The 25,528-nt window shown below is 45.6% G+C and overlaps 1 protein-coding gene across 2 annotated transcripts in view; it reads right to left on the bottom strand.

Annotated features, from left to right (window-relative positions):
• The window catches only part of cfap46 (cilia and flagella associated protein 46), a 102,071-nt gene that overhangs the window by 38,558 nt on the left and 37,985 nt on the right, over window positions 1-25,528 (bottom strand). For both annotated transcript variants that reach the window (XM_079854813.1, XM_079854814.1), the window contains exons 19-31: window positions 24,851-25,079; window positions 23,415-23,558; window positions 21,594-21,704; window positions 20,529-20,710; window positions 20,229-20,360; window positions 9,455-9,620; window positions 8,601-8,661; window positions 7,138-7,270; window positions 5,703-5,886; window positions 4,188-4,320; window positions 3,586-3,752; window positions 2,402-2,473; window positions 2,023-2,184 (exon numbers count right to left, since the gene is read on the bottom strand). In XM_079854813.1, coding sequence (XP_079710939.1) covers window positions 2,023-2,184; window positions 2,402-2,473; window positions 3,586-3,752; window positions 4,188-4,320; window positions 5,703-5,886; window positions 7,138-7,270; window positions 8,601-8,661; window positions 9,455-9,620; window positions 20,229-20,360; window positions 20,529-20,710; window positions 21,594-21,704; window positions 23,415-23,558; window positions 24,851-25,079 — 1,876 coding nt within the window. The remainder of the gene's footprint in view (window positions 1-2,022; window positions 2,185-2,401; window positions 2,474-3,585; window positions 3,753-4,187; window positions 4,321-5,702; window positions 5,887-7,137; window positions 7,271-8,600; window positions 8,662-9,454; window positions 9,621-20,228; window positions 20,361-20,528; window positions 20,711-21,593; window positions 21,705-23,414; window positions 23,559-24,850; window positions 25,080-25,528) is intronic.

Below are 25,528 nucleotides of genomic sequence, written 5' to 3'. Positions count from 1 at the left end.
CACAGATATCACTCTAAAGATCAATACTTCCATTTCCTCCACATACTTGTGTGATTGATCAGAAACGTTCCCGCTCTATCGCAGCTTTGATCATGTGTCACATGGGGCCCTATATTAACAATCTAAGCTCATGGTCTAAAGCGCAAGTTCACTTAGGTCGTGTCTGAATCCACTTTTGCAAATTTAACGACGGGAAAAAAGGTCGGCTCTCCCGGCGCTGGTCTAAAAGTGTCGTCTCTATTCTCTTAATGAGTAATGGGTGTGTTTTGGGCGTAACGTGCGTTAAACCAATCAGAGTCTCTTCTCCCATTCCCTTTAAATGCCAGTTGCGCTCGTGCCATGGCGGATTTGCTATTTACATGACGGAATCTGATAGTGGAAAGACTGAACGACTCTCCAGAGAGGAAACGGATCTGCTCGTGCGCGAGGTCAAAGCTATGTGTGTGTGTGTGAGGTTACGTTTGGCATGTTTGTGTACTGCTGTGCGGCCCTGTGTGTGTAATAAGCAGAGTGTGTGTGTTATAAGCAGAGTGTGTGTGTAATAAGCAGAGTGTGTGTGTGTAATAAGCAGAGTGTGTGTGTGTAATAAGCAGAGTGTGTGTGTAATAAGCAGAGTGTGTGTGTGTAATAAGCAGAGTGTACGCACGTTGTGGACCCGCCAACAGGCTCATATTACTAATGCGCTCTTTAAATAACAAAAAAAATACTACGCAATAGCAACGGTCCAACAATGCGCCTGAACATACACTCGTTCTCAGACAAGCAACCCATGGGCCACAGAATGGGTGCAAATGCATTTGCTATTTAAAGGGGTCATATAATGGTACATGCACTTTTACAAGTTGATTGTACTGAAATGTGTGTTGGCAGTGCCTGTACACAACCATCATAAAATGATAAAAATCCATCCAGTGTTTTTTTTTTTAAATCTCCTTATATGTTTGACCCTCTCTGAAATCAAGCCGTTCGATTTTATGACATCACAAAATCGACGCCCCTCCCACGATTGGTGATTGACAGCAGCGTTTCAACACAGACCCGCCCTCGCTCGTGAGCGAGCTGTCAATCATCATAGTCCGCACGTCATTGTTGATACCCTCACTGGAGTACTGTCTATGAGCAGAATGGCGTCTGCGATTGTGGTGTTCTGTTCTTCGGTGTAATAAGGAACACAGCAGTCATTTTGATGTTCCTAAATCCGAACCGTTGAAGAGGCAGTGGCTGAGTTTGTTTTTGAAGGGATATGCCCAAAGGATTGACGCGGGGATTCCCTCACGGGGATTCCCCACGATGCTTTCATGTTTACGCGAATCATTTCACACCAGACAGCTTTACAAACGAGAAAAAACGGATCGGTACCAACGTGTTTCTGCTGAACCTCCGAAAGAAGTGCGTGTAATGTTTTATTAACCTTTATATTAATATTTATATTCATCTTTGCAAATTTGCAAACCTTGCTGCACGCTTCAAAATGAATGTCTAAGGTTTACACTCAGGGTACATTACAGCATGTTTTCTATGTATGACGTTCTCAATATAATTCATAATCCCACGTTTATAATGAACAACGCGTTATGGTTATTGCATTATTATTTCTAACGGTGTACGCACGCACAGAACAGAGGGGCGGGGTGAGCAAAGCTCATTATCATTTAAAGACACATGCACTCAAACGGCGTGCTGAAAACAGAGCTGTTTTTGACCAGGTAAAATGAGTTTTTTCTTGAGATGAGAATTTTTAATTAAAGTATATTACAAACTTTTAATTTAGACCCTAAAGAATCATATTAGCTTGTACAAAAATGGCATTATATGACCCCTTTAATAAACGTGGTGCAGGGCGTGAAAATGATAATTGCGTCGGGCTGAAACTAGCAAAACACACTCGTGTCGCGCCTGGCGCTGCATTGCTCCGAGTGTCTGATAGGGTCCTTGTGTGTGAGATGTGAGATGGCGTCGCCCTCTGGTGGATTATCAGTTTATTATCTGTCATATGATGTGAGGTAGTGAAGATGCGCTGACCTGCGCGCTGAGGGCCGAGCCGTTGATGCTGTAAGGGCCGTCGTCAGAACCAAAGGCCTGTCGAAGCTCCTCGGGACACTCAAACTGAGCCCATTCCTCAGGGCTGATGGGAAGAGGCACTTCTACAGCTTTACCTCGGGGTTTGTCCTCAACAGGAGACGGCTGGAGAAAAATTAAACGTGTATAATAGAGAAACAGCATACTTTTATTCTTCTTATAATAGGCATGTACAATGAGTCATTTAAGTTATCAAAACTCCCTCAAACACTTAATCAGGCCTCGATCTCCCTGATCTTTAAAATAAATAAATATTTTGTTCATAACTTACGTGGAACATTAGCAAAACGCTTTTTGGATATCTAGTTCTTATTACTCTCACCAGTTTAGACTTCTTGTCGTTTGGTCTCACAGCTGACTGATTCATCACTTCCTGTGCGGTTTCCATGGACACCTGCATTCAACAAGGACACACACTTGAGGACACAATCCTATCGTCCCGCTCTGAGGCCTTTGGAAACGCATCTTTTTCTCTCCGTTTTGGCCTTCCGTTCACACTGAGACGGCGTTTTTATTAATGAAAACGCTCTCCAAACTGGATAAATTTGAAAATGTCACTTTCTCGGTGTAGTGTGGACTGGGAAAACGGAGGTTTTTAAAAACGATGATGTAAGTTTAGTCATGTGACGCATATTGAACCCACAGATATTGATGTTTATAGCGGTATTGTGCCTGTTATATTCACTTTCACACTGTTGCTGAAATATGTTCCTTCACACACTCTTCATATCACAGTCCTGCACAGAGCTCACTCTCCTCTGCTGTCCTGCAGTGAAACATGAGAACAGTTTTAGTGTTTTAGACCAAACATATAATGAGTGAGAGCGACCTGGACGATCAGGGAATGAGGAGATACTCTGCTAAATATAATCGTCCTGTCAGAAGAATTGCGCGATAACTTTACCATTTATTTTTTCGTCTGTATTTCTCAGTGAGGTTTTGTGAGGGTTTACACAAGCGCAGTAAAGGTGAATTTAGCGTTTTCCAAAAGCTTCTCATCCACAATGAAACTCTAGTGTGGACGGAGAGCCAAATATCTCCTCATTCCCTGATCGTCCAGGCCGCTCTCACTCATTATATGTTTGGTCTAAAACACTAAAACTGTTCTCATGTTTCACTGCCGGACAGCAGAGGAGAGTGAGCTCTGTCATCTGTGCAGGACTGTGATATGAAGAGTGTGTGAAGGAACATATTTTAGCAACAGTGTGAAAGTGAATATAACAGCACACAACACCACTATAAACATCAATATCTATGGGTTCAATATGCGTCACATGACTAAACTTACGTCATCGCTTTTAAATACCTCAGTTTTGACAGTCCACACACCGAGAAAACAGCGTTTTAAAATGTATCCACTTTGGAGAGCGTTTTCAAAAAGCTCGTTTTCATTAATAAAACACGTCTCAGTGTCGACGGAAGACAAAACGGAGAGAAAAAGATGCGTTTTCAAACTCAAGCGTATTAGTGTGGACAAGGAGTGTGTGATGGAAGTGAAGCGCTGACCTTCCAGATGTTGAGCGTGAAGCTGAGCGCGGTGAGCAGATGCTGCAGGTGTGTGTGTGACGACCGCTCCTCGACGACAGCCAGCAGTGTGTGTGTTCGCATCAGACGCTCCAGACGCCCGACCGCCCGCACCTCACACACACGCACGCCGGACGCCACGCTCTCCTCTGACGGCACAGGGGTCAAGTCAGCTTTATTTATACAGCGCTTTCTACAATACTGAGTGTGTCAGAGCAGCTTTACAGAGATAACAGGAAAATAATGCAACAGAGTTTGTTTCCAGAAGAATATAGCGTCACAGTCCAGCTTAAGTAGAGTTCAGTGATGGGTCATTTTTGGTGTAAAAAAAAAAAAAAAGAAAGAAAAAAAATGTGATTAATTTAGTTCATTTATATATATATATATAGCCGCTCTGGAGAAAACCGTGATGTCATCGTCCAGCTCAGTTCAGTTCTCATATAATGGTGTCAATGCAGGCAGATCAATAATATTGTTGAATATTAAATGTCCACAACTAAGCAAGCCAAAGGCGAAAAAGGCGATGTTGGTCATGTGATCGATTTGTACAGAACACAAGATAATGACACGTGATGAAGACTGACCGTCTGGGAACATCAGCACGTCTGCGGCCCATTCGATCTGAAGACGCACGTCAGTCGCAGGAAAGTGTGTGACGTAAAGCCACTCGCCGAGCTCCAGCAGAACGTCCACCTTCTGCCACTGAGCGCCAGGAGACTGAGGAAACACACACAGTCAAGCATATTTCACCCCCAAAATCAACAGGGAAACATTTTAAAATATATTTTTTTCATGGAGAAAATTAACAGGGTTCGTACAGAGACTGTAAAAAGAAATTCCAGGACTTCCAAGCACTACAATCAGGACTACATACAGTTGAAATCAAAATTATTCAACACCCATTGCAAATCAGGTTTATTAGCAAAATTTACAGACTTTCAGCGATTTGCAATGAACAAATCAAACTAAAGTAATTGAAATAGCTCAACACAACAAATGTTTCAAGTGGTTTGCCAAATTCAACTGAAAATGCAACGTTTAATGACTTCTGCAGTCTCACAATTATTCAGCCCCCTGAACAGAATCCCTCAGAACAGCACAGATCTGCAAAACACGTGTTGCCTCACTAATCAAGGGCTTCATTAGCTGCACCAGGTGAGCTTGAGCTAGAACACATGAAATATATTTAAACTGGCTAGGTTTGTTGAGAGACATATTTCTAACATGTAGTCAAACGTGACAAAGTAAACAAAAAATGGTCCAAAAAGTTATATTAATAATTTTGATTACATCTGAATATATACAGTGTATATATACATACAGCTTTTATTAGGGTTATTATAGTTAACTAAAACTAAAACCATAATAAACCTTTTCGTTACTTTTGTTGTTTTCATTTAGTTTAAATTAGTAAACTACAACTCAAATAAAAATGGATAAAAAACAAAAAATGTAAAGCACTTTTCTACTCTTTTTCCGCTCTATGAGATATTGGGAAAATAAGAATTGACATTTGTTAAAAACAATTGTAAGGTAAGATCACAGTAGCATTTTTGTACTAATTTAATAATGATTATGTCTAGAAATGGCCATCTGTAATTTTTATGATGATTTTTATGTGTCAGATAATTCATTACACTGGCATGCAAAGTCTGGAAACACCTGGCTGAATTCTTTTGATCTAAATTCTTAAAAAACAAACAAACTAATAATTAGCTATTTTGCATGGTGACAGTTATGCACATTTTGCCCCAAATATTTTGCCTCATTACTGTACATGAATATATATATGTATATGCAAAATCTCACATGACTATTTTTGGGTTTGGTGCAAAATGTGATCCAGACCTTTCCTTCACAAGATTCACACATTACTCCCCAACTAATGAAAACATAGTAACGTGTAAGACCCGCAGGTCACAGAGATACACTGGAGCTCATCCTGAAGGCCATGATCAACACTTACAGCACACACACACCTGTAAACACACGCTCTCACTCACACACACACACACACACACACACACAGTCCCTGTGCTTGATCTCTAATACTGTGATCAGACTGATGAAAGAGTTGTGTTCCAGTGTGCTGGCTTCACCTTCAGTGCTGTGATGGCGTTCTGATAGTAGGTCAGGCGCTGGTGTGTGTGTTTCGCACACTGAGCTGCTCGCCTCCACATGTGAGAGCAGAAGATCTCGTCCTCGTCTCTGAACCGCTGCATGTCCAGCAGAACCGACTCTCCCAGACGGGCCTTGACCAGAACACGCTGCTTTAACAGAGCCCTGCGCACACACACACACACACACACACATACACACAGAGAGAAAAGACCGAGTGTCTGATCATTCATTTACTGTAACTGAGAATCACACTAGAAAGCAAACATTTGGACACACTTGACAGATTTTATGTTTCTCATAATCTTAAATTGATCTAAAGACATAAATTCTTGAGATTAAAGGGATAGTTCACCCAAAAATGAAAATTCTGTCATCATTTACTCACCCTCAAGTTGTTTCAAACCTGTAAGAATTTCTTTTTTCTGCTGAACACAAAAGAAGATATTTTGAAAAATGTCTGTAACCAAACAGGAAAAAAAAATACTATGGAAGTCAGTGGGGTCCATCAACTGTTTGGTTACAGACATTTTTCAAAATATCTTCTTTTGTGTTCAGCAGAAAAAAGAAATTCTTACAGGTTTGAAACAACTTGAGGGTAAGTAAATGATGACAGAATTTTCATTTTTGGGTGAACTATCCCTTTAATTCATTATTGACCACAAATGGAAACATGCAGTGCGTGTGTAAGACCAGCAGGTGTCGCCAAAACCTCACAGACAGACTAAAGAACGAGAACATCTAAACCTTTCACTTGTCTGAGCCTCTAAGGCAACATTTTTTAATTTCAAGTCTTTTGAAAACTGAGACTGTTTCCACTGTGTGAGTTCATCTTTGTTCTGGACTATGTCTAAATGTGCATCTGCAAACAGTACATTGAGTTTCTTTATAGGTAAATAGCATTGTTTCCTTATGAACACAGTTTCCTATTCTAGATAATGTTTGAAACTTTGTATTGCTCGTGTTTCTCGCTTGTTCTGTTCCTTCTTGCATGACAGCGACTGCTGAAAACATGTAAAAACATCACAGTAACAACTCTGTTCTACAGAGAACCAGCAGATGGAGGCGTTTACTGACATAGAGAACTGATAACTGTTATATGGTTTATCTGTAGTAGTTTACACACACACATACACATGCACACGCACACACACACACACACACACACGCACACACACACACACACACACACACACACACACACACACACACACACACATAAATCATCATGGCTCTGTTCTGCATCATTTGTATCTCCTCTGGCTTCATGTATTCAGTGACCCGTGAAGCGCAGCAAGTTAAAAGGGCAGATGAGCAGATATTGCAGCAGTGTGTGTGTGTGTGTGTGTGTGTGTGTGTGTGTGTGTGTGTGTGTGTGTGTGTGTGTGTGTGTGTGTGTTGGAGGGAAGGACTCACAGTCGGTGTGTGTGTGGCATGTCTCTGACGGCCTCGTCCAGCAGCTTTAGGCTTCTCTTCCAGTCTCCAGTGTCAGCATGAATGAGGAGCAGAGCGTTGATCATGGACACACACACCTTCAGCTCATCATCACCTGAGAGAGAGAGAGAGAGAGAGAGAGAGAGAGAGAGCGGGTGAGAGAGAGAGAGAGAGAGAGAGAGAGCGAGAGAGAGAGAGAGCGGACGAGAGAGAGAGAGAGAGAGAGAGAGCGAGAGAGGGGGAGAGAGAGAGAGAGAGTGAGAGAGGGAGAGAGAGAGAGAGAGAGAGAGGCACGTTAGAGAGAGAGAGAGAGATCCATCATCCATCCATCCATCCGTCCATCCATCTGTCCGTACATCCATCTATCTATCTGTCCGTCTATCTATAGAGAGAGAAACCCTTTCAATTAAACTAAAGTCTGACATCAGTAGTTTCTGTCAGCATCACTATCATCAAATACAGTTAGCATACAGTTTGGATTGGCGGTCTGGTTCTGTTCTGGGCAAGAACAGCCTAGCATGGATAAGAGCAGCAATAATCCCCCTCAGGGTAAACAGAACAGAACCAACATGAATGTATTGAAGATATCATTAATTAATATTAATGTAAAACATGATTAGAGAATTTTAGTCTGATTCAGGGGGACTCAGAATGCCGAATCCTGACCAAGACAGGTGGAGCTGGGGAGGGAGGAGGAGCTGGGGAGGGTGGAGGAGCTGGGGAGGGAGGTGGAGCTGGGGAGGGTGGACGAGCTGTGGAGGGAGGTGGAGCTGGGGAGCTGGGGAGGGAGGAGGAGCTGGGGAGCTGGGGAGGGAGGAGGAGCTGGGGAGCTGGGGAGGGAGGAGGAGCTGGGGAGCTGGGGAGGGAGGAGGAGCTGGGGAGCTGGGGAGGGAGGAGGAGCTGGGGAGCTGGGGAGGGAGGTGGAGCTGGGGAGGTGGAGCTGGGGAGGGAGGTGGAGCTGGGGAGGGAGGAGGAGCTGGGGAGCTGGGGAGGGAGGTGGAGCTGGGGAGGGAGGTGGAGCTGGGGAGGTGGAGCTGGGAGGGAGGAGGAGCTGGGGAGGGAGGTGGAGCTGGGGAGGTGGAGCTGGGAGGGAGGAGGAGCTGGGGAGGGAGGTGGAGCTGGGGAGGGAGGTGGAGCTGGGGAGGGAGGAGGAGCTGGGGAGGGAGGTGGAGCTGGGGAGGGAGGTGGAGCTGGGAGGGAGGAGGAGCTGGGGAGGGAGGTGGAGCTGGGGAGGGAGGAGGGTCACGAGCTCCAGAGAAACACGACAGCTGCTGATAATACTGACAGAGCTGATATATGAGTATATGAGTCATGTTCCTACAGGTCGAGGATCAGCTGAGAGTAACTGATGAGAGCTGGACTAACGAGAGCTGCCAGAACTGATGCTACGCTTGATATTAGACTTTATATGAGTAAAACAATCAGTTAGTTAAAATAATCCTTACTTGTGGTTTCTGGTGTTTCTGGTCCGTCGTTCTCGAGTCCAGACGCTCTAATGCTTTTGTCCTGAACACACAAATATAAAGCAACTGACATCTGGATACTGGAAACAAATAACAAACACACTTATAACACACACACACACTCACACACTCTGACACACTCACACACAACTGTAAACATATAACAAACGCGGTCATAATAAACAATGTTTAGAAGTTATATGTGTGTGAGCATGTTTACAGGGGTGTGTGTGTGTGTGTGTGTGAGAGAGAGAGCATGTTTACAGGGGTGTGTGTGTGAGCGTGTGTTTACAGGTGTGTGTGTGTGTGTGTGTGTGTGAGAGCGTGTGTTTACAGATGTGTGTGTGTGTGTGAGAGTGTGTTTACAGGTGTGTGTGTGTGAGAGCGTGTTTACAGGGTGTGTGTCTGTGTGTGTGTGTGTGAGCGTGTATATAGGCCCTTGTTTATATTACATTGTGGGGACCAAATGTCCCCATAAGAATAGTAAAACCTGAGATCACCTACATTGTGGGGACCAGCCAGCGGTCCCCACTTTTCAAAAGGCTTATAAATCACACAGGATGAGTTGTTTTGAGAAAGTAAAAATGCAGAATGTTTTCTGTGATGGGCAGGTTTAGGGGCAGGGGCAGTGTAAGGGGATAGAATGTACAGTTTGTACAGTATAAAAACCATTACGTCTATGGAGAGTCCCCACAAAGATAGTGAACCAGACATGTGTGTGTGTGTGAGCGTGTTTACAGGTGTGTGTGTGTGTGTGTGTATGTTTACAGGTGTGTGTGAGCGTGTTTACAGGTGTGTGTGTGTGTGTATGTTTACAGGTGTGTGTGTGTGTTTACAGGTGTGTGTGTGCTGTAAGTGTTCATCATGGCCTTCAGGGTGAGCTCCAGTGGTTCTCTGAGCTGTCGTCGGGCCGCTCTCGAGTCCAGGAGAGGAACACAGGCGTTCCAGTAGTGACCCGCTGCGGACACACACACACCCCAGCTGCCCGCCTGCGCTGCAAAACTACACACACACACACATCAGAGGAAGAGGGGGCAGTCAGACAGTCAGTAGCCACGTTTCTAGTACAGATTTGCGCAAAACATTTTTAATTTTTTAAATATCAATAAAAAACTATTGCAAAAAGACGGCGTTTCCATTAACTGATGTTATGCGACTAAAGCGTAATGTTAAACGATAAGTCATTCCAAAAATGATGGCAAGGTTGGATGTTGGTGGGTTTACGTACATCACAGCCGCCGCACTAGACATTATCAGGGACTTTAAGCAACAGCCTCTGGTGGAACGGCAACGCATGCGCGACTTTAACCGCCACTCGACGTTCTGTAACGTCTCCTACAGGAGAACAGCTGATTTGCTGTAGTCGTTACTACGTGACAGATTAATAAAGTTAATGTTATGTTTTATGGTATGTGGCATTATAATTGTTTCATTAAATGCCTAAAGCAACCCTTCTCCTGCTTTTTAAAATCACTTTCTTTTTTGTATTTTGTCAAATGATTAAATTATCCACTACACCATTACAAGGGGATTTACAGTCAAAGACCCAGAACCAGAAATTATCAATTAAGACAAGAGTCAGAATTATGATAAATTAAAGAAAAGTTTTACTGAAGATAGTTTGCGGTTTCATGGACTGCCTGTGTTTGATTCTGCCTGTGTTTGACCCTGCCTGTGTTTGACCCTGCCTGTGTTTGACCCTGCCTGTGTTTGACTCTGCATGTGTTTGACTCTGCCTGTGTTTGACTCTGCCTGTGTTTGACTCTGCATGTGTTTGACCCTGCCAGTGTTTGACCCTGCCTGTGTTTGACTCTGCCTGTGTTTGACTCTGCCTGTGTTTGACCCTGCCTGTGTTTGACCCTGCCTGTGTTTGACCCTGCCTGTGTTAGACTCTGCCTGACCCTGCCTGTGTTTGACCCTGCCTGTGTTTGACCCTGCCTGTGTTTGACCCTGCCTGTGTTTGACCCTGCCTGTGTTTGACTCTGCCTGTGTTTGACCCTGCCTGTGTTTGACCCTGCCTGTGTTTGACTCTGCATGTGTTTGACTCTGCCTGTGTTTGACCCTGCCGGTGTTTGACCCTGCCGGTGTTTGACTCTGCCTGTGTTTGACCCTGCCTGTGTTTGACCCTGCCTGTGTTTGACCCTGCCTGTGTTTGACCCTGCCTGTGTTTGACTCTGCCTGTGTTTGACTCTGCCTGACCCTGCCTGTGTTTGACTCTGCCTGTGTTTGACTCTGCCTGTGTTTGACCCTGCCTGTGTTTGACTCTGCCTGTGTTTGACTCTGCCTGTGTTTGACTCTGCCTGTGTTTGACCCTGCCTGTGTTTGACCCTGCCTGTGTTTGACCCTGCCTGTGTTTGACTCTGCCTGTGTTTGACTCTGCCTGACCCTGCCTGTGTTTGACTCTGCCTGTGTTTGACCCTGCCTGTGTTTGACTCTGCCTGTGTTTGACTCTGCCTGTGTTTGACCCTGCCTGTGTTTGACCCTGCCTGTGTTTGACTCTGCCTGTGTTTGACTCTGCCTGTGTTTGACCCTGCCTGTGTTTGACCCTGCCTGTGTTTGACTCTGCCTGTGTTTGACTCTGCCTGTGTTTGACTCTGCCTGTGTTTGACCCTGCCTGTGTTTGACCCTGCCTGTGTTTGACCCTGCCTGTGTTTGACTCTGCCTGTGTTTGACTCTGCCTGTGTTTGACCCTGCCTGTGTTTGACCCTGCCTGTGTTTGACCCTGCCTGTGTTTGACTCTGCCTGTGTTTGACTCTGCCTGTGTTTGACTCTGCCTGTGTTTGACCCTGCCTGTGTTTGACTCTGCCTGTGTTTGACTCTGCCTGTGTTTGACTCTGCCTGTGTTTGACCCTGCCTGTGTTTGACCCTGCCTGTGTTTGACTCTGCCTGTGTTTGACCCTGCCAGTGTTTGACCCTGCCTGTGTTTGACTCTGCCTGTGTTTGACTCTGCCTGTGTTTGACCCTGCCTGTGTTTGACCCTGCCGGTGTTTGACCCTGCCGGTGTTTGACTCTGCCTGTGTTTGACCCTGCCTGTGTTTGACCCTGCCTGTGTTTGACCCTGCCTGTGTTTGACCCTGCCTGTGTTTGACTCTGCCTGTGTTTGACTCTGCCTGACCCTGCCTGTGTTTGACTCTGCCTGTGTTTGACTCTGCCTGTGTTTGACCCTGCCTGTGTTTGACTCTGCCTGTGTTTGACCCTGCCAGTGTTTGACCCTGCCAGTGTTTGACCCTGCCTGTGTTTGACTCTGCCTGTGTTTGACCCTGCCTGTGTTTGACTCTGCCTGTGTTTGACTCTGCCTGTGTTTGACTCTGCCTGTGTTTGACCCTGCCTGTGTTTGACCCTGCCTGTGTTTGACTCTGCCTGTGTTTGACCCTGCCTGTGTTTGACCCTGCCTGTGTTTGACTCTGCCTGTGTTTGACTCTGCCTGTGTTTGACCCTGCCTGTGTTTGACCCTGCCTGTGTTTGACCCTGCCTGTGTTTGACTCTGCCTGTGTTTGACTCTGCCTGTGTTTGACTCTGCCTGTGTTTGACCCTGCCTGTGTTTGACCCTGCCTGTGTTTGACTCTGCCTGTGTTTGACCCTGCCAGTGTTTGACCCTGCCTGTGTTTGACTCTGCCTGTGTTTGACTCTGCCTGTGTTTGACCCTGCCTGTGTTTGACCCTGCCTGTGTTTGACCCTGCCTGTGTTAGACTCTGCCTGACCCTGCCTGTGTTTGACCCTGCCTGTGTTTGACCCTGCCTGTGTTTGACCCTGCCTGTGTTTGACCCTGCCTGTGTTTGACTCTGCCTGTGTTTGACCCTGCCTGTGTTTGACCCTGCCTGTGTTTGACTCTGCATGTGTTTGACTCTGCCTGTGTTTGACCCTGCCGGTGTTTGACCCTGCCGGTGTTTGACTCTGCCTGTGTTTGACCCTGCCTGTGTTTGACCCTGCCTGTGTTTGACCCTGCCTGTGTTTGACCCTGCCTGTGTTTGACTCTGCCTGTGTTTGACTCTGCCTGACCCTGCCTGTGTTTGACTCTGCCTGTGTTTGACTCTGCCTGTGTTTGACCCTGCCTGTGTTTGACTCTGCCTGTGTTTGACTCTGCCTGTGTTTGACTCTGCCTGTGTTTGACCCTGCCTGTGTTTGACCCTGCCTGTGTTTGACCCTGCCTGTGTTTGACTCTGCCTGTGTTTGACTCTGCCTGACCCTGCCTGTGTTTGACTCTGCCTGTGTTTGACCCTGCCTGTGTTTGACTCTGCCTGTGTTTGACCCTGCCTGTGTTTGACCCTGCCTGTGTTTGACCCTGCCTGTGTTTGACTCTGCCTGTGTTTGACTCTGCCTGACCCTGCCTGTGTTTGACTCTGCCTGTGTTTGACCCTGCCTGTGTTTGACTCTGCCTGTGTTTGACTCTGCCTGTGTTTGACCCTGCCTGTGTTTGACCCTGCCTGTGTTTGACTCTGCCTGTGTTTGACTCTGCCTGACCCTGCCTGTGTTTGACCCTGCCTGTGTTTGACCCTGCCTGTGTTTGACCCTGCCTGTGTTTGACTCTGCCTGACCCTGCCTGTGTTTGACCCTGCCTGTGTTTGACCCTGCCTGTGTTTGACCCTGCCTGTGTTTGACTCTGCCTGTGTTTGACTCTGCCTGTGTTTGACTCTGCCTGTGTTTGACCCTGCCTGTGTTTGACTCTGCCTGTGTTTGACTCTGCCTGTGTTTGACCCTGCCTGTGTTTGACCCTGCCGGTGTTTGACTCTGCCTGTGTTTGACCCTGCCTGTGTTTGACCCTGCCTGTGTTTGACCCTGCCTGTGTTTGACCCTGCCTGTGTTTGACTCTGCCTGTGTTTGACTCTGCCTGACCCTGCCTGTGTTTGACTCTGCCTGTGTTTGACTCTGCCTGTGTTTGACTCTGCATGTGTTTGACCCTGCCTGTGTTTGACCCTGCCTGTGTTTGACTCTGCCTGTGTTTGACTCTGCCTGACCCTGCCTGTGTTTGACCCTGCCTGTGTTTGACTCTGCCTGTGTTTGACCCTGCCTGTGTTTGACCCTGCCTGTGTTTGACCCTGCCTGTGTTTGACTCTGCCTGTGTTTGACTCTGCCTGTGTTTGACCCTGCCTGTGTTTGACCCTGCCTGTGTTTGACTCTGCATGTGTTTGACTCTGCCTGTGTTTGACCCTGCCTGTGTTTGACCCTGCCTGTGTTTGACCCTGCCTGTGTTTGACCCTGCCTGTGTTTGACTCTGCCTGTGTTTGATCCTGCCTGTGTTTGACCCTGCCTGTGTTTGACTCTGCCTGTGTTTGACTCTGCCTGTGTTTGACCCTGCCTGTGTTTGACTCTGCCTGTGTTTGACCCTGCCTGTGTTTGACCCTGCCTGTGTTTGACCCTGCCTGTGTTTGACTCTGCCTGTGTTTGATTCTGCCTGTGTTTGACTCTGCCTGACCCTGCCTGTGTTTGACTCTGCATGTGTTTGACTCTGCCTGTGTTTGACCCTGCCTGTGTTTGACCCTGCCTGTGTTTGACTCTGTCTGTGTTTGACCCTGCCTGTGTTTGACCCTGTCTTTGTTTGACTCTGCCTGTGTTTGACCCTGCCTGTGTTTGACTCTGCCTGTTTGACTCTGCCTGTGTTTGACCCTGCCTGTTTGACTCTGCCTGTGTTTGACCCTGCCTGTTTGACCCTGCCTGTGTTTGACCCTGCCTGTGTTTGACCCTGCCTGTGTTTGACCCTGCTTGTGTTTGACCCTGCCTGTGTTTGACTCTGCCTGTGTTTGACCCTGCCTGTGTTTGACCCTGCCTGTGTTTGACCCTGCCTGTGTTTGACCCTGCCTGTGTTTGACTCTGCCTGTGTTTGACCCTGCCTGTGTTTGACTCTGCCTGTGTTTGACTCTGCCTGTGTTTGACCCTGCCTGTGTTTGACCCTGCCTGTGTTTGACTCTGCCTGTGTTTGACCCTGCCTGTGTTTGACCCTGCCTGTGTTTGACTCTGCCTGTGTTTGACTCTGCCTGTGTTTGACCCTGCCTGTGTTTGACTCTGCCTGTGTTTGACCCTGCCTGTGTTTGACCCTGCCTGTGTTTGACCCTGCCTGTGTTTGACCCTGCCTGTGTTTGACTCTGCCTGTGTTTGACTCTGCCTGTGTTTGACCCTGCCTGTGTTTGACTCTGCCTGTGTTTGACCCTGCCTGTGTTTGACCCTGCCTGTGTTTGACCCTGCCTGTGTTTGACTCTGCCTGTGTTTGACTCTGCCTGTGTTTGACTCTGCCTGACCCTGCCTGTGTTTGACTCTGCATGTGTTTGACTCTGCCTGTGTTTGACCCTGCCTGTGTTTGACCCTGCCTGTGTTTGACTCTGTCTGTGTTTGACCCTGCCTGTGTTTGACCCTGTCTTTGTTTGACTCTGCCTGTGTTTGACCCTGCCTGTGTTTGACTGTGCCTGTTTGACTCTGCCTGTGTTTGACCCTGCCTGTTTGACTCTGCCTGTGTTTGACCCTGCCTGTGTTTGACTCTGCCTGTGTTTGACCCTGCCTGTGTTTGACCCTGCCTGTGTTTGACCCTGCCTGTGTTTGACCCTGCCTGTGTTTGACTCTGCCTGTGTTTGACTCTGCCTGTGTTTGACCCTGCCTGTGTTTGACCCTGCCTGTGTTTGACCCTGCCTGTGTTTGACCCTGCCTGTGTTTGACCCTGCCTGTGTTTGACTCTGCCTGTGTTTGACTCTGCCTGTGTTTGACCCTGCCTGTGTTTGACCCTGCCTGTGTTTGACCCTGCCTGTGTTTGACCCTGCCTGTGTTTGACTCTGCCTGTGTTTGACCCTGCCTGTGTTTGACTCTGCCTGTGTTTGACTCTGCCTGTGTTTGACCCTGCCTGTGTTTGACCCTGCCTGTGTTTGACTCTGCCTGTGTTTGACTCTGCCTGTGTTTGACCCTGCCTGTGTTTGACCCTGCCTGTGTTTGACCCTGCCTGTGTTTGACCCTGCCTGTGTTTGACCCTGCCTGTGTTTGACTCTGCCTGTGTTTGACTCTGCCTGTGTTTGACCCTGCCTGTGTTTGACCCTGCCTGTGTTTGACCCTGCCTGTGTTTGACCCTGCCTGTGTTTGACTCTGCCTGTGTTTGACCCTGCCTGTGTTTGACTCTGCCTGTGTTTGACTCTGCCTGTGTTTGACCCTGCCTGTGTTTGACTCTACCTGTTTGACTCTGCCTGTGTTTGACCCTGCCTGTTTGACCCTGCCTGTGTTTGACCCTGCCTGTGTTTGACTCTGCCTGTGTTTGACTCTGCCTGTGTTTGACCCTGCCTGTGTTTGACCCTGCCTGTGTTTGACCCTGCCTGTGTTTGACCCTGCCTGTGTTTGACTCTGCCTGTGTTTGACTCTGCCTGTGTTTGACCCTGCCTGTGTTTGACTCTGCCTGTGTTTGACCCTGCCTGTGTTTGACCCTGCCTGTGTTTGACTCTGCCTGTGTTTGACTCTGCCTGTGTTTGACCCTGCCTGTGTTTGACCCTGCCTGTGTTTGACCCTGCCTGTGTTTGACCCTGCCTGTGTTTGACTCTGCCTGTGTTTGACTCTGCCTGTGTTTGACCCTGCCTGTGTTTGACCCTGCCTGTGTTTGACTCTGCCTGTGTTTGACCCTGCCTGTGTTTGACCCTGCCTGTGTTTGACCCTGCCTGTGTTTGACTCTGCCTGTGTTTGACCCTGCCTGTGTTTGACTCTGCCTGTGTTTGACTCTGCCTGTGTTTGACCCTGCCTGTGTTTGACCCTGCCTGTGTTTGACCCTGCCTGTGTTTGACCCTGCCTGTGTTTGACTCTGCCTGTGTTTGACCCTGCCTGTGTTTGACCCTGCCTGTGTTTGACTCTGCCTGTGTTTGACTCTGCCTGTGTTTGACCCTGCCTGTGTTTGACTCTGCCTGTGTTTGACCCTGCCTGTGTTTGACCCTGCCTGTGTTTGACCCTGCCTGTGTTTGACTCTGCCTGTGTTTGACTCTGCCTGTGTTTGACTCTGCCTGACCCTGCCTGTGTTTGACTCTGCATGTGTTTGACTCTGCCTGTGTTTGACCCTGCCTGTGTTTGACCCTGCCTGTGTTTGACTCTGCCTGTGTTTGACCCTGCCTGTGTTTGACTCTGCCTGTGTTTGACTCTGCATGTGTTTGACTCTGCCTGTGTTTGACCCTGCCTGTGTTTGACCCTGCCTGTGTTTGACTCTGCCTGTGTTTGACTCTGCCTGTGTTTGACCCTGCCTGTGTTTGACTCTGCCTGTGTTTGACTCTGCCTGTGTTTGACTCTGCCTGTGTTTGACTCTGCCTGTGTTTGACCCTGCCTGTGTTTGACTCTGCCTGTGTTTGACCCTGCCTGTGTTTGACCCTGCCTGTGTTTGACTCTGCCTGTGTTTGACCCTGCCTGTGTTTGACCCTGCCTGTGTTTGACTCTGCCTGTGTTTGACTCTGCCTGTGTTTGACCCTGCCTGTGTTTGACTCTGCCTGTGTTTGACCCTGCCTGTGTTTGACCCTGCCTGTGTTTGACCCTGCCTGTGTTTGACTCTGCCTGTGTTTGACTCTGCCTGTGTTTGACTCTGCCTGACCCTGCCTGTGTTTGACTCTGCATGTGTTTGACCCTGCCTGTGTTTGACCCTGCCTGTGTTTGACCCTGCCTGTGTTTGACTCTGTCTGTGTTTGACCCTGCCTGTGTTTGACCCTGTCTGTGTTTGACTCTGCCTGTGTTTGACTCTGCCTGTGTTTGACCCTGCCTGTGTTTGACTCTACCTGTTTGACTCTGCCTGTGTTTGACCCTGCCTGTTTGACCCTGCCTGTGTTTGACCCTGCCTGTGTTTGACTCTGCCTGTGTTTGACTCTGCCTGTGTTTGACCCTGCCTGTGTTTGACCCTGCCTGTGTTTGACCCTGCCTGTGTTTGACCCTGCCTGTGTTTGACTCTGCCTGTGTTTGACTCTGCCTGTGTTTGACCCTGCCTGTGTTTGACCCTGCCTGTGTTTGACCCTGCCTGTGTTTGACCCTGCCTGTGTTTGACTCTGCCTGTGTTTGACTCTGCCTGTGTTTGACCCTGCCTGTGTTTGACTCTGCCTGTGTTTGACCCTGCCTGTGTTTGACCCTGCCTGTGTTTGACTCTGCCTGTGTTTGACTCTGCCTGTGTTTGACTCTGCCTGACCCTGCCTGTGTTTGACTCTGCATGTGTTTGACTCTGCCTGTGTTTGACCCTGCCTGTGTTTGACCCTGCCTGTGTTTGACTCTGCCTGTGTTTGACCCTGCCTGTGTTTGACTCTGCCTGTGTTTGACTCTGCATGTGTTTGACTCTGCCTGTGTTTGACCCTGCCTGTGTTTGACCCTGCCTGTGTTTGACTCTGCCTGTGTTTGACTCTGCCTGTGTTTGACCCTGCCTGTGTTTGACTCTGCCTGTGTTTGACTCTGCCTGTGTTTGACTCTGCCTGTGTTTGACCCTGCCTGTGTTTGACTCTGCCTGTGTTTGACCCTGCCTGTGTTTGACCCTGCCTGTGTTTGACTCTGCCTGTGTTTGACCCTGCCTGTGTTTGACCCTGCCTGTGTTTGACTCTGCCTGTGTTTGACTCTGCCTGTGTTTGACCCTGCCTGTGTTTGACTCTGCCTGTGTTTGACCCTGCCTGTGTTTGACCCTGCCTGTGTTTGACCCTGCCTGTGTTTGACTCTGCCTGTGTTTGACTCTGCCTGACCCTGCCTGTGTTTGACTCTGCATGTGTTTGACCCTGCCTGTGTTTGACCCTGCCTGTGTTTGACCCTGCCTGTGTTTGACTCTGTCTGTGTTTGACCCTGCCTGTGTTTGACCCTGTCTGTGTTTGACTCTGCCTGTGTTTGACTCTGCCTGTGTTTGACCCTGCCTGTGTTTGACTCTACCTGTTTGACTCTGCCTGTGTTTGACCCTGCCTGTTTGACTCTGCCTGTGTTTGACCCTGCCGGTGTTTGACCCTGCCGGTGTTTGACTCTGCCTGTGTTTGACCCTGCCTGTGTTTGACCCTGCCTGTGTTTGACCCTGCCGGTGTTTGACCCTGCCGGTGTTTGACTCTGCCTGTGTTTGACCCTGCCTGTGTTTGACCCTGCCTGTGTTTGACCCTGCCTGTGTTTGACCCTGCCTGTGTTTGACCCTGCCTGTGTTTGACCCTGCCTGTGTTTGACTCTGCCTGTGTTTGACCCTGCCTGTGTTTGACCCTGCCTGTGTTTGACCCTGCCTGTGTTTGACTCTGCCTGTGTTTGACCCTGCCTGTGTTTGACCCTGCCTGTGTTTGACCCTGCCTGTGTTTGACCCTGCCTGTGTTTGACCCTGCCTGTGTTTGACCCTGCCTGTGTTTGACTCTGCCTGTGTTTGACCCTGCCTGTGTTTGACCCTGCCTGTGTTTGACTCTGCCTGTGTTTGACCCTGCCTGTGTTTGACTCTGCCTGTGTTTGACCCTGCCTGTGTTTGACCCTGCCTGTGTTTGACCCTGCCTGTGTTTGACCCTGCCTGTGTTTGACCCTGCCTGTGTTTGACTCTGCCTGTGTTTGACCCTGCCTGTGTTTGACCCTGCCTGTGTTTGACTCTGCCTGTGTTTGACCCTGCCTGTGCTTGACCCTGCCTGTGTTTGACCCTGCCTGTGTTTGACTCTGCCTGTGTTTGACCCTGCCTGTGTTTGACCCTGCCTGTGTTTGACTCTGCCTGTGTTTGACTCTGCCTGTGTTTGACCCTGCCTGTGTTTGAACCTGCCTGTACTTTGGATTGTTCAATAAACACTGCATTTGGATCACTCAGCAGAAGTTCAGCTTCAAGACTCACAAGGAGTTCGTAGGATCACAGCAGTTATACCCTTCACCACACACACACACACCCACACCCACACACACACACACACACACACACCACACACACACACACACACACACAGCAGTTTTACCCTTCACCACGGCCTAAGCTACGTCCTTGCTTCAGGTTATCTAAGAAATAGATAAACAGTAATTTTCCACACATATAGACATATAGACTGAAGCATTTCTCCATGGATTATGCGGCTGACACTCGGACCCTGAAGTCTGGCACGTCGTGACCTTCCGGGTCGCAGATTTGCATCGCCTTTTACTGCCGGCAGCCGTTGCTTAAAGTCATTGTTTTTATTGGAAGAAGTCGTAGGCGTGTTTTCCCAGCATTAACGGCAAGGAAAGCCTCTTCTACTGTGAGTTTCTGAGTGTTTCTCCCTCATTTCTGCTTCAAGATCTTGATAAACTCTGGCATTTCTTTCTTGTTTAGAATCCAGTATTCCTGTAATTCTTTTGTCTTTTATAAATTTAATAAAGAACTGTGTCTCGTCTTCTGTCCAATCACACCGCTCCTTCTACGTCATGTGACTGTAAATGCGCAAAAACTATTATTACGAAATATTCCTATAACGAAATATTCCTTTTTCGAATTGCCTGAAAAACCCCCTCATGTGTCAAGTCAAGTCAAGTCAAGTTTATTTATATAGCGCTTTTCACAACATAGGTTGTATCAAAGCAGCTTCACAGTAATAAATTACGATATATGTGTGCGATATATGGGAGTTTTTGTGCAATTGACGTGTTTCCATTTGGCATATTTTCAATTCGCAATGTGAAGTGTACTGTAAAGAGGCTAGCGAGAGCGAGTTCAGTCTGAGAACTGACCTGACGCTGGACTGAAGCGCTCGCAGACCCTCCATGTATCTGATCTGATGACCTCTGGCCTCATGGGTCAAACTCTGACCTCTCACACATGCAGCGCTGCTCAACATCTCCTGCACTGAACGCACACTGAACCTGCACACACACACACACACACACACACACAGTTTTTATGCTCACACAATGGTTTTTATGCTGTACAAACTCAATGTTTAATCAAACTCTAGGCAATAATGTTGATATGCAGATGTGGTGCATTAATAAAGAGACGTCCTGTACATATACTGTACGTCTAGCACTCACAGAGCATAAGTGTGTGTGTTCACCCTGTGAAGGGCACTGTGCTCCAGCTGCAGTGCATTCTGGGTGCAGGTCATGAGAAGGTCGTGGTCATGTGTCTGATGAGTGTATAGAGCGAGCTGAGTCCACACAGACAACTCCAGCACTGGGTCGGTCCACTGACAGCCCGTCGCCATCGACACCAGCTGAAACACACACACACACACACACACACACACACACACACACACACACACACACACACACTGATTAGCTAATAGTGAACTACCATATTCAACTGAGCGCTATTACTTACTAATTTTACAAGTTTCTTGTTAGTTAGTAGTTACTAGAATGTTAATAGTGCGTTACTCATTTGTGCCTGTGTAGTTATTCATTAATGAAGGAACAGTGTTATAAAGTGTTACCAAATAGTTTCCTGGACACTCCCCCTGCCTGCCATTGGCCAGCCAAACAAATAGCCCCACCCACAAACTCACACCATTGGTTGAGTCATGCAGCGTCCAGACTGACCTACTCATACTAGTATTCCCTAAAAGCATGTACTCTTTATGTGAAGAAGAAGAAGAGTAGGCAAGCTTTGGGACAAGCTACCGCATCATCATAATTGCATATTTAGCATATCTAATGTTTTTACATAATGATGCATTTAGAAGTTAACGGCCAAATGTGTCTTGCAAAATGTTATAGCAGATCAAATCAATATTTTTCATCAGGTTAGATATTGATTAACTCATTTATCGAAACCTCTCTAGATTTTGATAAATATATGCACTGTATTTCAACATCCTAGTCTGTGAATACTATGTGATGAGTTGATCTGTGTTGATGTACTGTACAGAGAAATCAATTTAAACGCACCCACGTTAAAAAAAAAAAAAACATAGATAAATGTTTGGTTAAAAATAGAAAGGCAAACATATATACAAGAAATAAATCATTTATTATAATCCCCTTTGGTGCAGATCGAGTTTTTCAGAACAATCAACCTAATGTCTGACTGACAGAACAGATTTCCTGTATTTGAAGAGGTTGTGATGATGATGATGATGATGATGATGTTCTCACCACAGACAGGCTGGGAACGCTGAACTCCATCAGTCTGGTGTTCCTGTTACACCGAAGCATCTCCATCGCCACCAGCACACGGGACACGGCCGTCACTGCCTCGTTCTTACTCTACACACACAGAATCAAGCAGCTGTGGGCTTGAGATGAGATGTGTACATTTATTTATATTTACATGAGTTTAGGTAAAAGGGATTAGAGCCAGTGGTTGTTCTGTAGGCAAACGACAGCGACTTGAATTTGATACTAAACCTATAAAGCCATGTCATATTTGAATGCAAGACTTTTTATTCAGAATTGTGTGATACAAAGTCGCAATTGCGTGTTATAAAGTCAGAATTGCGAGATATAAAGTCAGAATTGCGAGATATAGTCAGAATTGCGAGTTATAAAATCAGAATTGCGAGTTATAAAGTCAGAATTGCGAGATATAAAGTCAGAATTGTGAGATATAAAGTCAGAATTGCGAGATATAAAGTCAAAATTGTGAGATTTAAAGTCATAATTGAAAGATATAAAGTCAGAATTGCGAGTTAAAGTCAGAATTGTGAGATATATAGTCAGAATTGCGTGATATAAAGTCAGAATTGCGAGTTAAAGTCAGAATTGTGAGATATATAGTCAGAATTGCGTGATATAAAGTCAGAATTGCTAGTTAAAGTCAGAATTGTGAGATATATAGTCAGAATTGCGAGATATAGTCAGAATTGTGAGTTATAAAGTCAGAATTGCGAGATATAAAGTCAGAATTGCGAGATATAAAGTCAAAATTGTGAGGTTTAAAGTCATAATTGCGAGATATAAAGTCAGAATTGCGAGTTAAAGTCAGAATTGTGAGATATATAGTCAGAATTACGTGATATAAAGTCAGAATTGCGAGTTAAAGTCAGAATTGCGGGATATATAGTCAGAATTGTGAGATATAAAGTCAGAATTGCGAGTTAAAGTCAGAATTGCGAGATATAAAGTCAGAATTGCGTGATATATAGTCAGAATTGTGAGATATAAAGTCATAATTGCGTGATATAAAGTCAGAATTGCGAGTTAAAGTCAGAATTGCGAGATATAAAGTCAGAATTGCGAGATATAAAGTCAGAATTGCGGGATATATAGTCAGAATTGTGAGATATAAAGTCATAATTGCGAGATATAAAGTCAGAATTGCGAGATATAAAGTCAGAATTTTGAGATATAAAGTCACAATTGCGGGATATATAGTCAGAATTGTGAGATATAAAGTCATAATTGCGAGATATAAAGTCAGAATTGCGAGATATAAAGTCAGAATTTTGAGATATAAAGTCAGAATTGCGAGATATAAAGTCAGAATTTTGAGATATAAAGTCACAATTGCGGGATATATAGTCAGAATTGTGAGATATAAAGTCAGAATTGTGAGATATAAAGTCATAATTGCGTGTTATAAAGTCAGAATTGCGAGTTAAAGTCAGAATTGTGAGATATAAAGTCATAATTGCGTGTTATAAAGTCAGAATTGCGAGTTAAAGTCAGAATTGTGAGATATAAAGTCATAATTGCGTGTTATAAAGTCAGAATTGCGAGTTAAAGTCAGAATTGTGAGATGTAAACTCGCAATTGTGAGATAAAAAGTCGCAATTATCTTTTAAAATGTTTTATTCTGTGGCGGAAACAAGCTTCCATAGGTTTTATAAGTCTGAATATTTTTTGCCATATGCCACATTTGTCTTTCGGGCGCACGTACACTTTAATGATCCTACGCACAGTTTCATAAATGAGACCCCAGGTGTTTCATATCTCGGCTCAGTTTGGGCCAGTGTTAGTGTGGCTCTGTGACGTCACCTCATCGCTGATGTCCAGCTTGGGTCCGATCTGCTGGTGAAGAAGCTGTTTAACCGAGACCCACGAGCTCAAGATCTGCTTCCTCACCTGGACCGGCACCGGCTCAGCGTTCCCATTGGACAGCTTCAGCGCAAACTCACACACCTACACAACACACACACACACACACACAGAGTTTGGCTACATGTCGTTTTTGACTAAATAACTTGTGAGATGTATGATATTCCATCATGTAAGCAAAGTCAACAGTGATTACAAGGTGTTTGGTTTAATTTCTTCACTCATCTCATTTCTTTATCTAACTGATGACGAGTCTATTCTTGGGCTGTGGTTTAGATTTTCCCTGACAGCCCAAATGTTGCCTTGTTTAGCCTAGACGTCTGGGCTGTGTTTGAGCGGCTATTAGACGTCTTTTAAACGCAAAACTGCATGCTGGGAACCTTCACAAACTCCCTCCTCTTCCACTTCACATCTCAAGTTTCCTCGAGCCGACATGCTGTTTGAAATAGATAAAAACGCAAGCGAGATTAGCTTCTCATGTCAAGTGTGAAAAGAGCAGTGTTAGGAAAAGTAGTTAGTGAATAATTTCCCTATATTAAAAAGGCTTTCATGTGGAATTACCGCTGATACGTGCAGAGGAAGCCTGTAAATCTGCACTAAAGACAGCAAAGGGAAATTTAATTAGAGGGAGCGTGCAGAAGAGAAGCAGCAGAACGCACGAGGTGTTTCTGAAAGATTTTTATGGGCCTCTTTTCATTAAAAGTGTTCACTTGGATCAGGAAAATACTCTCATGCTCCTCATATATATCAAGATTTATGTATTTGAATTGCATATAAAATCTCCACTCATTTGGATTACACATTTTGTCAGTCATAAAGAATTGAAAGCTAATTTTAACTCTAATTTAATTCACAATGGGTGCTTGTTTTAAATTCAGGGGCTGCCTTCAGAGAGTCTAATTATGGTCTGAGATTACCCACAATGCTTTGCACAGGGGCATGTTATATGTTATAAAGTCAGAATTGCATGATATAAAGTCAGAATTGTGAGATAAAAACATTCAATTGCGAGAAATAAATTTGAAATTCTGACTTTTTTTCTCAGAACTGCATGTTTATATCTCACAATTCTGACTTTATAACAGAGTTTATCATCTTGATATAACACATATATATATATATATCAAGATTTATGTATTTGAATTGCATATAAAATCTGCATTCATCTGGATTACACATTTTGTCAGTCATAAAGAAATGAAAGCTAGTTTTAACTCTAATTTAATTCACAATGGGTGCTTAGCTTGTTTTAAATTCAGGTGCCTGTCTTCAGAGAGTCTAATTATGGTCTGAGATCACCCACAATGCTTTGCACAGGGGCAGTTTCCAGTGTGTTTTGTGTTCACAGCCTCGACAGGACTAAAGCAGTTGCTCACCTCTAACGCTTTCTTCAGCTCCTGCATGGCAGCGGCGTCCAGCACCGGGCCGTGGGTCGCGCCTGGTTTCTCCACGCTCTTTCCTCGCACTCTCTTGGTCTTTTCGGCTGTCGGCTGAACGATTGCCTTCTCTGTGTCCTGCGGCTCCTGATCCACACGCGTCACACACCACGGCTCGATGAGGCCCTGAGCCACAGCGTCACAGAGCATGACCACCAGAACCACCTCTCTGAAATAAAGCACAGACAAATAAATCAAGGAAATTATAGAATAAAATTATATACATAAATAATATAATTACAGAATTATATATATAAATATATATATATATAAAATTCTGTAATTAAATAATAATTACAAAATAAAATTATACATAAAAAAACAATATAATTACAGAATAATAAAAAATAATTAAAAAATGATGTAATTATAGAATAATTAAATAAAATAATTAAATAAAATGATAAAACTGACAATTATATTACAATAAAATAAAAGAATAAAATAAAGAATAATGATGTAACTAGCATAATTAAATAAAATTATAAAATAAAATAATACAATAATTATATAATAACTAAATTATAAAATAAAACAATATATAAAAAATAATATACAAATAAGTATGTAACTATAGAATAATTAAATAAAATAATTAAATAAAATGATAAAATACTG

This window comes from Squalius cephalus (assembly GCF_949319135.1).
Source record: "Squalius cephalus genome assembly, chromosome: 21".
NCBI lineage: Eukaryota > Metazoa > Chordata > Actinopteri > Cypriniformes > Leuciscidae > Squalius > Squalius cephalus.
The sequence above is the reverse complement of the archived record's forward strand: the minus strand, read 5'-3'. Positions and strand labels throughout refer to the sequence as shown.